This window comes from Saccopteryx bilineata, chromosome 1 (assembly GCF_036850765.1).
Source record: "Saccopteryx bilineata isolate mSacBil1 chromosome 1, mSacBil1_pri_phased_curated, whole genome shotgun sequence".
Taxonomy (NCBI): domain Eukaryota; kingdom Metazoa; phylum Chordata; class Mammalia; order Chiroptera; family Emballonuridae; genus Saccopteryx; species Saccopteryx bilineata.
The window spans coordinates 120,919,389-120,935,045 of record NC_089490.1 but is presented as its reverse complement, the minus strand read 5'-3'; the positions used below and the strand labels follow the sequence as shown (position 1 = coordinate 120,935,045).

Genomic DNA, 15,657 nt, shown 5'->3' with positions numbered 1-15,657 from the left:
TTGTGAATAATGCTGTGATGACCATGGGGCTGCATGTGTCTTTGCATGATAATATTTTAGAATTTTTTGAGTAGATACCCAGTAGAGGGATTGCTGGGTCATACAGTAATTCTTAATTTTTTAAGGAACCACCATAGTTTCTTCCATAGTGGCTGTACTAGTAACAGTGTATTTTTCAAACAGTGTGAATAACAAATTACAATATTTAAAATGTGCTCTGCTGACATTAGCTTGATTAAGTTAAACCTGAAGAAATCGATATAATTTATGGATGTACGTATGTATATTTATTGAATTCATTGGGGTGATATTGGTTAATAAAATTATATAGGTTCCAGGTGGATAATTCTACAATACATATCTGTATGTTGTATTGTGTGCTCACCATCCCAAGTCAAGTCTCCTTTTGTCATCATTAATGCTCCCTTTATCAGCTTCTACCTTCCCCCATTCCCCTTGCCCTCTTTTAATCACCATACCACCCTCTGTGTCTGTGAATTTTTTCTTTGCTTAATAGTTTCATCTTTTTCACCCAGCCCCACAACTTCTTTTCTGACAGTTGTCAGTATGTTCTATGTATCCATGAATGAGTCTGTTTCTAATTTGCTTGTTTTGTTCATTAGATTTCACATATAAATGAAATCATATGGTATTTGTCTTTCTCTGATTGACTTATCTTTTTTACTCTGAATTTAAAAAGTGTTCTCATTAAGCCAAATTCTTTAGAAAACATCAAAAAACTATTCTGTATATTTGCTTCCCATTCTGGAACATTATTGTTAAAAACTCGTAGGACTAACCTTATGAATATAGAGGTTATTTTGTACTAGACATGAGGCAGAATAGTCACTGGTTGCTTTCCTTATATAAATAAAACCTAATAGTTTAGGCCTCTAACTAAGTGTTTTAGGAAAAGAGCTTTAGGAATGTTAGTCACCTAGTTTCCTTTCTTAAAATCTTAAATAAATAAATTACTCTACCAAATACAATCTGTACTTTATTTGGCAGACATTGCTTTTAAATACAAAATCTTAATTATAAAACCTGTGAAAACTGTTTACTCTAAATAATATGTTATGAAAATATTTATACTGTGAAGGGAAAGTTTCTACAAATGGTTTTTACTACAGAAGGATAAATAACTAGGGATGGAGCAATACTGTGGTAGGCAATTAGACAGACATGAGCAGAGCAAGGGCTATAGGCCAGGCACAGAAAGTCATCAGGGCGGAAAGCCCCAGGTGCCTAACCGTGGGCAAAATTGGGCAAAGATCTCACCCCCAAGGTAACCTTTCTTCCATTAGCATATTGCTGGTCATGCTGTTAAGATCCTTTCCTGACCTTTCCTACCTTGGCATGTTGCTGGTCATGCGGGTTAGACCCTCTTAGCAGGGAAGTGAACTGGAGGCCAGAGAATAGCCTTTAGCATTAACCTCTAGGGATAACATCTAGGCTTTGTGTTTCAGCTCCAGGCTCAGAAAGGCAGCAAAAACAAACAAGTGACACCACAGCTGACCTGAGGACCAGCTGCATTGATTAATGGCTCCTGCCCTAGCCCCATGCTCTCCTGTTGCTTCTTCTGTTCTAGGCCCTTCCTTGTTTCACTGTCCCCAGCTTTCATGAACACACTCTCAAAATCACTTGGACTTGTGTTGTAAAAATTTTCTAGCACAAAGTCAAGAACTGATACATTACAAGCTGGCCTTTGGCAGACCTAGAAAGCCAAGTTCCCTGTCCAGTAACAATACTATCTTGTCAGCAATCTAAGAGTTTGACTCATACTGAGTGTGAAATTTAAATTTCCCAGGTCTTTTTCACATACAATTCTATTCAGATTTCCTTAAATGTATTAGTGCAGCTAACTTGGCTCAGGTGTATTTAATACTATTCCATTTCACCTTATAGTCAGCTTACTTTCAGTTCTTCAAGATTTTTTTTTTTTTTAATTTTTCTGAAGCTGGAAACGGGGAGGCAGTCAGACAGACCCCCGCATGCGCCCGACCGGGATCCACCCTGCACGCCCACCAGGGGGCGTCGCTCTGTCGCGACCAGAGCCACTCTAGCGCCTGGGGCAGAGGCCAAGGAGCCATCCCCAGCACCCGGGCCATCTTTTGCTCCAATGGAGCCCCGGCTGTGGGAGGGGAAGAGAGAGACAGAGAGGAAGGAGAGGGGGAGGGGTGGAGAAGCAGATGGGCGCCTCTCCTGTGTGCCCTGTGTTACATCCCAGGAGACAAGCCACAGCAGACACAAAGTAAATTTTATAAGTTTTATTGCAGACCTGCACAGGGACTGCAGGCAACCCACGCAAGGGAGCACTGCAGCCCCCCAAACCTGCGTAGGGACTGCAGGCAACCCACGCCTCCGAAGAGACTGGAGCACTGCAGCCACGAGCTTCTAAAATGGCTCCTTTTTATAGGGTGGCTATTTAGGATGAGCAAGCAAGCAACGTTTACAAGGGCGGGAGAGGTCGCACGGAGCATAGCAACGGGGGGGTATAGCTTAGTGGAGAATTTCAAACATAAATTTCTGATAAGGGTCTCTGACTCATAGCCTGTTTTTCTAAGAGTTAGACAGCACACTTCCTTGAACCTAACATTCCCCCATCTCTTTGGGGCATAAATCAAACCCTTGATTCTTTATCAGTGGGGAGAATGGTATTTATAGGTGAAACCTACAAGGTTATAATGTTTTCAGCACATTTGTACAATATTTTTGCAAAAGTACACAAACATACACTGTTCTCAGATAATAAACTACTTTCCTGCAATATCTGCAGGGCTGATACACAAGGACATGTCCTGCCTTTTATTTTTCTTCTCTGTACTAACTTCTTACAACCTGCACAAACCTTCTGCAACTTACATAAACCTTCAACTTACACAAACCTTCTGCAACTTACACAAACCTTATGCAATTTACATAAACCTTCAACTTTTATGCACTTTCTTATCTAGAAATAACTGGCCTTCATTTCATAACAACTTGCTTTTTTCTTTTCTTTTCAAAAGTACCTCTACACCTCATACCTTCTATTATCAAAACTATACAATTCCTTTCTAGTCAAAACTCTTGATTTTTAAAAACCTTAACCTTCAGTGAGGACTAAATCAGTAATAAGTAATCCTCTTTTAAAGATTGCTTTTTGGAGGTGTCCTTTTCCTAAGTAGCCTATTGGACACATGACCAATATTCATAGGTTATTCTATAGTGGTAGCTATGAACACATATATAATTTTCATTTACCTTATAGCTTCTCTCTCAGCCAAGGGACCTACACCCCTTTCTGTATGACTCATAGCAGTACATGCATCAAACCTCTTAAGATGACTTACTTGGCTTTCCTTTACCTTAGTTTCCCTCCCTTCCCAAAGTCTAATTAAAAGGAGGTCCTTAGTGAGTTTCTCTAGGCATTAGCCATGTGTGGACCAGTTAACTTCTGGTTTGTGGCTGAAGCAGGGCATGCTGTCTTCTCAGGGTCAGCTTACAAGGGTTGGCGGGGTCAGTCTTCGCTGTCCACAAAGGTGTCTCTGCTGGGACCGCAAGCTTCAGCCGGCTGTGGTGGACCCAGGTGGGTATGCCTTCTACCTTGGCAGTAGTGGGAGTTGTCAGGATCATGGTGTCTGGACCCATCTACGTGGGAGTCAGTCCTTGGGTGGTGTAATGCTAGAAGTGCCTCTTGGACAGTCTTTGAACAGTTTGCTGAGTAACCTATAAAACCTGTAAGTACTTAGGGAAAGGGTGTTACATTTCTACACTTTGCAGTTAGAGTTTAAGTCCTAGTGACTTCTGCTTCTAGCTGGAATTAGCAGCAGGTCCCAGCCTATAATAGGCATGGGGCATTGAGATAAGAGAAATAAAGGATACACTAAACATAAAGCAATAAAACCAGACTGTCAATACCCACAGTAGAGATCTTTGAGGGATAAATAAAACTTAAATATTCAAGCAAGGCATAGTAGATGGCCCTTGTGTTTACAAGAAATGAGATTAGCTTATCTGCTACTTGGAAGAAATACCTTAGGCTCCTGAACGATGTCCTCAGGCCTTCAGTGGCAATTCCCAGCACGCTGGGCAAGGTCAGGTCACAGGTAGCTGGAGCAGGGCTAGAAGAGACTGAACCCTCCCTCCATGGAGCAAGGGGGCAGCTAACCTTCTCATGTCCCTCTTTCCACAGCACAGGTGTGTCAACCGGTTGGGCCGGGAAGCCTGGCAGGCTTCAGTTCAATGACCTTTCTTTCTACTCTGGAGCAGGGCCTTGATGAAAGCCCCTTAGGGTGCTGGAGCCAAAAGCTGGTATTTCCTGACTTCTTTTGGGCCTTTTTTGCCTTTTCTGTTATTTCCTTGGTCATTATAGACCTTAAAAGCCATGCTCAGAAGATCTCACTGAGGGGCTTGACTAAGAGAACAAAATTGGGAATCTCTAGAGTTCTCCTTTCTACCTATTATGTTAAGAATTCTTCTATTAAGCCAATCAATAGTAATATTTATTACTCTGGGTTTTGTGACCTAACATCGAACAATTAACAATTACTGAATTATTATATATCCCCTAATATTTAAACTAAAATTTTAACATCACAGGCTATGAAATAGCAAATGAAAAGGAGAATTAACAAAAGACTGTTGAAATAACATATACATTTCTAACATAGAAAATGCTTTTTTTTTACAACAACAAATCCTTGGTACAAAAAGGAAGTCTTTGTACTTGACAGACTATACAATTCTATTATGGCTAAAGCAGTGGGTTTAGAAGGGGCCATATTCCCTAAATCTTCTCCTCGGGTCTAGCTCCAGATAGGAGGCGGGGATTCCCTGGAGCCAAAGCAGAGGAGGGCAGGGGGCTGTAGCAAGGTGATGATAACCTCTAGCTTACTGCACTGTTATCTTTTGCCTGACTAAGCAGTGGCTCAGCCCTTGAGCCGGTGCCCAAGGAGGAGGGGCAAGTGCCTGAAACTGTGAGGGGAGCCTGCCGCTTCTCCTGCAGCCAGCTGCAGCCTCGCTGCCTTTTCTTTCTCTACCTCTGCTGCTATACTGGCTGCATACTGACCGTGCCACCTTCCTGCAGGTGGGTGCTGGTGATAGTACGCTAAACTCTCTATGTTTTCTATGGGTCTAGCAATCCTTGGTTTGGCCAGTCTGCTCTTAAGTTGGCCATTCTAGTTCACAAAGAGTCCGCAATGTGGCGGAATCAACAGGGGTCCCGTAGTCTCGTGCCCTGCGAGAGAAATCAGAAAAGTTATCAAGCAAGCACTGAAGAGGCGTTAGGACAGCAGATTGCCCCTGACCCATGGCCCTTGACTCTTGAGGGAATCCTGTGAGGAAGCAATGGGCGAAGCAGACAAACAAACCAAATATGCACACAAAACAAACAAAACTTCTAAACCAAAACCAAAGGGAGAAGGCAGCATCCTGCGTTCCCCGACTGACCAGGTGGGGAGAAATCAGGTGGCATCCCGCCTGCTCCACTACACCCTTTTCTAACCAGAGCTCTGTTTCCAAATATTCAAAGAGGAAGCTTCCTTACCAAACAGTCTCGAGACTCTAAATGTTTCGAATCAGCCAAATTCAGTTTCCAAACAGCAACTGTCGGAGGCTGGCCAGCTACCAACGTCTGCTGCAGCCCACTCCATGAGGAGGGGTCTTACAAGGCCTATCTCGCTGGGGCCTCCATTTGTTACATCCCAGGAGACAGGCCACAGCAGACACAAAGTAAATTTTATAAGTTTTATTGCAGACCTGCACAGGGACTGCAGGCAACCCATGCAAGGGAGCACTGCAGCCCCCCAAACCTGCGTAGGGACTGCAGGCAACCCACGCCTCCGAAGAGACTGGAGCACTGCAGCCACGAGCTTCTAAAATGGCTCCTTTTTATAGGGTGGCTATTTAGGATGAGCAAGCAAGCAACGTTTACAAGGGTGGGAGAGGTCACATGCAGCATAGCAACGGGGGGGTATAGCTTAGTGGAGAATTTCAAACATAAATTTCTGATAAGGGTCTCTGACTCATAGCCTGTTTTTCTAAGAGTTAGACAGCACACTTCCTTGAACCTAACACCCTGGCCAGGAATCGAACCCGGGACCCCCGCACGCCAGGCTGACACTCTACCATTGAACCAACTGGCCAGGGCCTCTTCAAGATGTTTTTGAATACTTATGTTGGTCAAATAAGTTTGTAAATGTGATATATGTATGCTTGCTTATAGTTTGCATTGGATGTGAGAAACAGGCAGGGTCGTTATAGCCTAAAGCTTTGTTTAAGACTAAGCCTTTCCCACTCTTTTAATACTAAGATCTTTTCAAGTCTGGGCTTTTTCCCACACCCTTGACTGTTGCATGATGTGGGGTGGTACACTCTGATGAGGAATCTCATTATGCCTCAAATAAGTGAGTTTGTATAAGAGACTTCCTTGTTTTTATGTTGGATTAAATGCGGCCCGCAGACTAATCAAACTTCGTGGATTAGTCTGTGGGCCAGTCTGAGGGCCGCACAAAATTGGTGGGCGGGCCGCATGCAGCCCGCGGGCCACGAGTTTGAGACCCCTGGATTAAAGGTTTTGATTTCTACACTAAAAAATGGGGCAGAGGAGCCCATGCTGGAGGAGAGCAGAGAAAGGCCACATGGAGGAGAGGAGATGGTGGAGAGCTGAAGTAGAAACCAGTTTGTGCAGAGTTTGAGCAGAGAGAAGATGGTTAACAGAGGTGAATAGGGCTGGTGAGGTAGAAACTTTTGATTCTAGGAAACTTGGATAAGTCAGTGGCGTTGGGAGCCCTGAATGGAAAGGGAAGTGTTTTCCCACTGTGTGTATTTCTTGCCTGCTGGGTGCAAGCTAGGATTAAATGTAATGGCCCACCAGTTCTTGGCTCCATTGTTTCATTACCGTCCGTTCGAATCAAATGCGAACCTGCACGGGCCAGTTGGCTGTAATGGTGGTTGTGGCATGGCTACTGGCTTTACAACTTATTATGCCATTAATGCCATTAATTTTATTATCTTGATTTAGGTGCCTATTTTCATCAGGCACTTAGTAGACACAGAAGGTACACAGGTAAATGACAGATATAAAAGTAAGTAAAGTAAATACTGTGAGCAGTTCTTATCTTTGAACTACTTACAGTATAGTGAGGGAGGAGATTTTTTTTTTTTTGTGGAAAGTTTTAAGTAGTGAAATCACTTGCTAACAATACATCTTATAAATTTATTTGACATGTATTCACTAAACTCAACATGATTAGTAGTGGCAGGTGGAACTGAGATAAAAGGTGGACAAGACGTAGGAGAGACTCAAGTATGACTATAATGGTCTCAGCTAAACTGCATACATTTGAGAGATTTCAGCATATAGGTGACAATAAAAGCCATAGGAATAAGTGATATTTCCTAGGGAGTGCATTTATAGCATGAAGAGTAGAGAGTACAAGAAAAAGAAAAAAGCCTCAAGGGATTGAGCACAAAAGGATTTGACTGAAGTGAAAGAGTCTAGCAGGTAGGAGGAGATATAGGTATATATGGAGGGAGGAAATTTGAGGAAGAAAAGAGAGATTAATGGGGTCAAATGACTCAGAGATATCAAGTAAACTGGTGACTAAGAAATGTCTACAAAATCTGGAATTTGGAAGTTGTTTATGACCTTTTATGGAGTAGCTTCAGGAGAAGCCACACTACAGGAGACTAAAGCATTAATGAAAGGTCAAATAATCTAGGCAGTGACTATAGACTATTTTTCCATGGTAGCTGTAGTAGCTACCATCAAAGGTAAGAGATGGTATATATATATTATATATGTGTGTGTGTGTGTGTATGCAGAATATTCATAATCTGGTGGTGGGGAGAAAGGAAGTAAACAGTGTGAGGTTGAAAATAGAGGAGGAAGGTAGGAACTGATTAATCAGGATCTCAGAAATGGGAAGAATGAATTCAAGAGGATGGGTGGAAGGATTTTATTGTACAAGAGAAAGAGCAACTATTCTAAAATAGAAGGAAAATTAGAGGGGCTAGGATACAGGTAAATTTGAAGGTGAAATAGCCAAGATCATTTGTTGGTAATAAAGAGCACTTGGCTGGGTTGGAGATAAAAAAACAGGAAAGACTGAATAATCTTGAAGAGAATGCACAAAGTACAGTAAAAATTGTGGGGTTGGTTCAAGATTGGGAGTGTGGAAGTGGAGGGCTGAGAATGTTAGGGATTTAGCATGCTGTCTAGGGAGTAGATTGAATGGTCTCCTAGATGGAAGAGTTACCAGGAAATATCTTTAAATAGGTCAAGGAAAAACCCCTATGATATAGGATTGGAGACCACCACTCATGTTGACTTAAATCTACTTATCTCTAATTTGTTGATTTTGAAGCAATAATTAATCTGCATAATTAACTATTGCCCAGTATGCAATGTCCTTTTCTCAAATCCTTTACAAAAATTGAAGTCCTTTTCTTTTCAATTTAATAAACTATCAAAATTTTAATTTCTTAGATTTTTAGTAAAGCCATACTAGCTCTTGGTGATCACAATGGTTCTGCTTGTTAAATTGTCTTTGATTTTTTTTTTTTTTTTTACATATTATCACCAATCTGACTACTTTCTGGTACTATATCAATATACAGGAAATGTGATTCAATATATTAAAATTTATTATATTCATATCTACTTATCACAGCAAATACCTGCTCTGTTTAGAAATATTTTTATAATAACTTGCAATTAAAATATTAATTTAAATAAATTAACTAGCAGTGAGCAGTAATCTAATGTATAATTTGCAGGTTATTTTAAATAAGACCTTGAGCAAATTTGAAAACAGAAATGTTTTTTTGTAATGTTACATTCCTTTTTTTATTAACATATATGCATTCTTTTCACTAAGATAGCATTGTAGTGCTGAAGTTCTATTTGAATCATTTGCTATATCTATTTCAAATGACTGTTTCTATGTATGTACAAGAGGAGGCTATAAAATGAGAATACAACTACATATGAAACTCAATATCACTAATCAGTTAGTCTCACTCTGAGTTTTCAAAGAGGGAACATATCATGAAAGACCAGAAAAGCCAATTACATTAAGTTTCTTGCGAATCCAAGGGTTACTTAAGTTGGAGATAATCAGTCTTGTGGTAGAAGATATTTTGTCAACAGGTGGCAAACATACAATTTAAAAATAAATTTTTCATGTTTTCTTATTTTCTTCCTAGATGTTTTTGCTGGCAATAACATGTGCATTTGTATCCAAAACACTATCTGGATCTTATATGAATTCTATGCTCACACAAATCGAGAGACAATTCAACATCCCAACATCACTAGTTGGATTTATTAACGGGAGCTTTGAGATTGGTAATGAATTATTCCTGTATTATTTCTTTTATATTTCACTTTCTCTACAGAGCTAGTCTGAATTTTATGCTCTTTATTTGTTGCTTTTAGGCCATCTAATCTTACTGAATAGTTTATTTTCTGAAACAGATTGAATATCTTAGCTAATTTTGCAGTATGCTTAGACCTAATTCACTTAAATATTACTTCTGAATAATACCCCAATATTACCACATATCCCACCATTGGTCATTTTATTTTAATATTTGGTTATTAGGCATAAGTAGCTGAGTATTTAGATTGCTTACATTTAATCTATCATTTGATAACTCTTACATGCTCTATCTTTGTACTTAGAAGATATAATGGAGAACAAAGAAATCTGTTTTCTAAAGGAAAAAATAAATATTTTCTTTCTCCTGTTGTTTCTGCCGGGTTGACAATTTTTTCTAAACACAGAAGGAAGAAGAAACTACTTTCACATCTCTTTGAATTTAGGGAAGAATACTTTTTTTTTTTTGTATTTTTCTGAAGCAGGAAACTGGGAGGCAGTCAGACAGACTCCCGCATGTGCCCGACCGGGATCCACTAGGCATGCCCACCAGGGGACGATGTTCTGCCCACCCAGGGCGTCGCTCTGTCGCAACCAGAGCCACTCAAGCGCCTGGGGCAGAGGCCAAGGAGCCATCTCCAGCGCCCGGGCCATCTTTGCTCCAATGGAGCCTCGCTGCGGGTGGGGAAGAGAGAGACAGAGAGGAAGGAGAGGGGGAGGGGTGGAGAAGCAAATGGGCGCTTCTCCTGTGTGCCCTGGCCAGGAATCGAACCCGGGACTTCAGCTCGCCAGGCCGACGCTCTACCACTGAGCCATCTGGCCAGGGCCAAGAATACTTTCTATTCTTAGGTTCTGATTTTTGTGGATGATTGGGAAGATGTGAGGACAGAGGAAGAATGAGGGAGAGAAAGATTTCTCCTGGGAACAAGCTGCATAGAAATATGAATGCCACTTCTTTATAGTTTTACCATGCCGTCTACTTCCTCTAAGGTTAAAGTTGTGTTTAATATATTTAATCAATATCTGAGAAAATATTGGGATTGAGGAGAAGCAAAACTGTAACAGGTGATACTTGATACTGTCTCTTAGTGTTCAGCTCCCTGTATATGCTAGATCCTGGTGATGGAGTTAGAAATAACTTTTTATATAGTCTTGTATATACTCAGCTCATAGTTTAATGGAGGGCACAAAAGCAAAAGAATAATTTTAATTGAATGCAGCAAGTCTGGTGATATAAGTATGTATATGCAAGGTCATCTGGGAATATGGAGCGGAGACACAACCTCACTAAGGAAGATAGGCTCTTCAAGGACAAGTAAACGTTTTTCAGGTGAGGAAACAGGGATAGATAAGTGTGAATTCCAACAGAAGAAGCATAAGGGTGAGGCAGCCTAGTAGCTTGTGTGGGGAGCAACATTAAGCCCAATATTGTTGACTGGCAATGCTTAAGGTAGAAATTATTAAGCTATTCGTTTGGAGAAATGGGTTATATATAATTAGCCTGTGTACTTGTTATGGAATTTACCTTATCTTCTAATATAGAGTCACTAAGAGATTAGCAGTGGTTATTAGTCTTTCTGTGCCAAGGATTCTGACAATATGATGCTATATGATTTCAGAATAATATTTTGAATTGTGCAAAATAAAAACTATAAGGATAAAAGGAAATCAATTATATTAAAATACTGAAATAATTTGTCATATAGTAATATGTGTGTATGAATATATTAAATATAACATTTATACTAATTTTGAAGTAATTATTAGTGTCAATATTTTGAGGTATCTGCAAGAACTATAATGTCATATACAAATATCTATAACTTTTATTGGTGTCGATCTGTGACAAAATCACAGGTACCTTTAATATTACTGTCGTTTGCCTACTTTCGTTGTCAAAGGTAATGCCAATATTTAGTTTAAAGTTAGTAAAAAATAAAGATGCAATTTTTTTTCTTAAGTTCATAAAACCTCTAATTTTCACCCATGGACTCTTTATGGGTTTGTAGATTATAGGTTAAGAACCCTTGTTTAAAACAAATGTCAGATTTACTTTTCAGCAGGACCATGCTTGTGGCTGTGTTGCAGAGAGATTTGAAGATGACCACCTAGACTAGGATAGAGAGGATCCTAGGAGGCCCATAACAAAGCACAAGGGAGAGCTATCTAGGTTTGAGTCAGGATTATATTGCTAGGAGTGAAGAGGATGACCTAAAGAAATATTTAGGATTGTAACTCCTGAGAACTGAGTCACAGATTGAGTGTGGCAGATAAGAAAAGGTATAATTCAGTTTATAACTTGGGCAGTGCAGTGGGTAGTGGTGCTGAGACAGAGACTGGGGTCAGAGGAACAAGATTATAGTGGTGGCTCTAGGGACAATGAGGAATTCTGTGTTAGTACCAATGAGACCTTTGGGTAGCGATGTCCACATTGTAGTTCTATAAGTCGGAAGCATTGGGGAACTGTCCGGGCTAGAACTATTGATTAGTGAGTAAATAAGTGGTTGTTAAAATTAGGGAAGAAATGAGGCTATTCAGGGAAAGGATATAGGGTAGTAAGTACAATGGACAAAGAATGGATCCCTGAGGCGCACCAATGTTTAAGGAATAGGTGGAAGAAAGAAGCCCATTACAGTGTTCAGAAAAAGAATAGTAAGAGGGGAAATGGGAGAGAATGGTATTATAGAAGCCAAAGGAATAGAAATTTCCAAACAGAAAAAAATTGTCAATAGTATCAGCCGCATTAGAAATATCCAGTTAGATAAGGATAGAAAAGTATTCCTTGGGTTTTATAATAAGGAGATAATTGATCATCTTCCCAGCTAAAGAGTAGATTTAGAAGCTTCAAAGTGGAGTGAGAGAGCAGTGACTTTAGGAGACAATGGCAGGGGAAGAAGTGGAATCTGTGACTACAGATGAATGTTAGTGTGGAGAGAAACTAGGGAACATCTGTAACTACAATGCAGTATTGAGAAAAAAAAAACTCAGAGTATATTGGAAATATTTTAATCATTGAAGTAAGTTTCTGGAAAGAATGGAAGTGTCAGGGTGGTTTGTTTGATCTCGGATGTCTAGATAGACACCAGGAACTCTGAAACTGAAGGAAGGTGGTCAGGCCATGGGGTAGAAAATTCAGACATTTATGTTGATTGTGCCAGATTTCTTGACAAAGGTGAAAATATATTAAGTAAGAGTGTGAGTGGCGAGAGGTGGTTTGAGAAGAATGAGGAAGATCTGAAACAGCTGTTGATGGGGAAAAGGAGAGGTAATTTACAGATGCCAAGAAAAGTATCACTCTTCTAACCTTTCCTCAGTATATCAATATTTACAGAGTTCTCCAAACCCTTGACAAGACTTAAATATATTTTCCTGCCTCTCATGGTGATTATTTTACAGACAGAGCAGAGCAGTTTGAAAGATGAACTCACTCTTTTGTGAGGGGGTTAGTCATCTCCTTTCCTTTCCTTCTAAAAATAGACGTGGATTTTAAACAGTGGCCTTCTGGAGACAACACCTTCAACATAGATGGCTATGCTAACAGGGATTTTATTTATGTATTTGTTTACTTATTTGAAGTAAAATTGACATGCAATATTAGTTTCAGGAGTACAACAGTGATTCAACCTCTGTATGCACTGAGGAATGAGCATCACACTAAGATTACTTACCTGGATGATGGAGATTTTAGAAACCTAGAGTGGTCAGTGTGGCTGCTATGGCCATAGAGGTGGAGCACACTCTTCATTTAAAATAATGTAGGGGCTGACATCTCTTCTACTAAAGGGGCGGAATAGAAAAAATATATATGTTGGTCAAATAAGTTTGTAAAATATGATTTTTATGTTTGCTCACTCATAGTTTGCATAGGGGGCTGGGCAGCACCAGGTATATGTGGTCTGTGAAATTGCAAATTACCTGGTGAGGCCTTTGATTTTAGGAGAAACTGGAGAAAATTCTCCTGGTTGTGGAACTGGAGAGTGTGTCAGTGGCTTTGGGAGCTCTGAATGAATAAAAGGGAAATGTTTTCCTTGTGTGTTTGATTGTTGGCTGGTGAGAGAATTTAATAAAGAAATCTCCCACCATTTTTTGGCTCCACTGTTTTTTTTTACCGTCTTCCTAAATTCAATGAGAACCTGCATGTGCATGGCCATGACAGTGGTAGCCACAGGCCCTACAATATATATGGAAGGAAAAGTCTTCAAAATGTGCAGCATCACTTAGAAAATTATTAACTCAAGAAAAGTTTCAAATTTTGTTGTAATCTCCAAACTCATCATAGAAGCTTTCCTTATACATAGTAAAATCAGGGTAAATATGTATTGATTATTGAGTTAGAAATGTATGATTTGGCCCTGGCCGGTTGGCTCAGTGGTAGAGCGTCGGCCTGGCGTGCAGAAGTCCCGGGTTCGATTTCCGGCCAGGGCACACAGGAGAAGCGCCCATCTGCTTCTCTACCCCTCCCCCTCTCCTTCCTCTCTGTCTCTCTCTTCCCCTCCCGCAGCCGAGGCTCCATTGGAGCAAAGATGGCCCAGGCACTGGGGATGGCTCCTTGGCCTCTGCCCCAGGTGCTGGAGTGGCTCTGGTCACAACAGAGCGACGCCCCAGAGGGGCAGAGCGTCGCCCCCTGGTGGGCAGAGCGTCGCCCCCTGGTGGGCAGAGCATTGCCCCCTGGTGGGCGTGCTGGGTGGATCCCGGTCGGGCGCATGCACAAGTCTGTCTGTCCCTTCCGTTTCCAGCTTCAGAAAAATACAAAAAAAAAAAAAAAATAGAAATGTATGATTTGAGAATGCACTCATGCTATGTTTTACTCTTTCAGCTCTTTACTCCCTGCTTATAAAGGGTATGTCCGCAATAATAGGGAATGCCCAATTAGTTTCTTTATCCTCAACCTTTAACCTAAGACAGGGGAATACATTTTTTGTTGAGTTATTTACTCCACAAACCTAGACTTACTTATAAAACCAGTTAGAAAAGTAGGGAATCTGCTATTTTTCACTTCTAAGGAAAGAAATAGAAATAAACAGATCTCTGACTCAGTTATGTTGATCAATATAAAGTTACATTTAAATCATAAGTTACATAAAACATGTATCTATCTGAATTTGACTTTTGTTTTATTTTTTTTTCCAAGCTTAGGAAAATATTACAATATTCTGTGGAGCAGGCTTGGCGGGAGAGGCCAGAGGTGACATATGGTCTGACACCTCTGTTTGCACACCATTTCCTAAGGCTAGATATTCACAACTAGAGCCTTTGAAATTTCCCAGAAGCGTTCTCCACCCTCTTCCACTGGCTTCTCTTTCTCTCCCCTTTTTAATTGTTGATGTTGCAGAGATCTGTTTACATATCTTTCAACATTAATAGCTAGGTTTGTATTTTATGCATTTCACGAATCCCTAACATTCATCCCAGTGATTGAGATAGTGTTTATACAATAAATGCTAGATAATAAATAATTGAATAAGGCTGTTCATTAAGCCTTTGTACATGCTTACTAAAATATTTATTTTTATCTCACTTTTTCCCTAGGAAATCTTTTTTTGATTATATTTGTGAGTTATTTTGGAACCAAATTGCATAGACCTATAATGATTGGTATCGGATGTGTGGTTATGGGCCTAGGGTGTTTCTTACAGTCTCTACCTCATTTCCTCATGGACAGGTAAGCACTCAGTCTCTGATGACTTTTTAGGTTCAATTTTCAACTGCAGGAAATGAAACTTGGAGTTTCCTTTTAAGAACAATACTTCTCAAAGGCACAGAGCACTGTAGTGGAGACCGGAAGATGCAGATTCTGTTCCACGGTCGGTTTTTCTCTCTTGGCTGCCTTGCTTCCTCTTACATAGTCACATAACTTTGGTTAATTTATGATATAGAGATTTGGGACACATCTTTCATGGAGCTGAGTCTGATATAAAGACCTTGCCAACTTTGAGATTACTCCTTCATTGGGACTATTTAGACACTTAATTACAATGAGGTTCTGTTTAATTGTAGATCACCAAGAAACAGTCTAGTCTGAAATTGATTTTAATTTTAATTTTTATTAAAGTAATATGTGTACACAGTTGTAAAAATAAAATTTTTAAAAGGCTTATATTGAAAAAAGACTTGTCTTCTGATCCTTTGATGTTGCCTATATTATTGTTATCCAAAGGCAGCTACATGCAACTCTTTTTGCTCTTTCTTCTACTCTTTGCCTTTACTATTATTTTTTAGGTGATGGGAGACGGTCCCAACCGGGATCTACCTGGGCTGATGCTCAAGTACTGAGCTATTTCTAGTGCCTTAACCT

At 40.1% G+C, this 15,657-nt stretch overlaps 1 protein-coding gene across 5 annotated transcripts in view; it reads left to right on the top strand.

The window, feature by feature from the left end:
- Nucleotides 1–15,657, top strand: part of SLCO1A2 (solute carrier organic anion transporter family member 1A2) — a 108,530-nt gene that overhangs the window by 55,046 nt on the left and 37,827 nt on the right. For 4 of the 5 annotated variants that reach the window (XM_066264591.1, XM_066264588.1, XM_066264589.1 and 1 more), the window contains 2 exons: nucleotides 9,190–9,331; nucleotides 14,892–15,024. In XM_066264591.1, the coding sequence (XP_066120688.1) occupies nucleotides 9,190–9,331; nucleotides 14,892–15,024 (275 nt within the window). The remainder of the gene's footprint in view (nucleotides 1–9,189; nucleotides 9,332–14,891; nucleotides 15,025–15,657) is intronic. The other variant, XM_066264592.1, reaches the window with a different exon arrangement.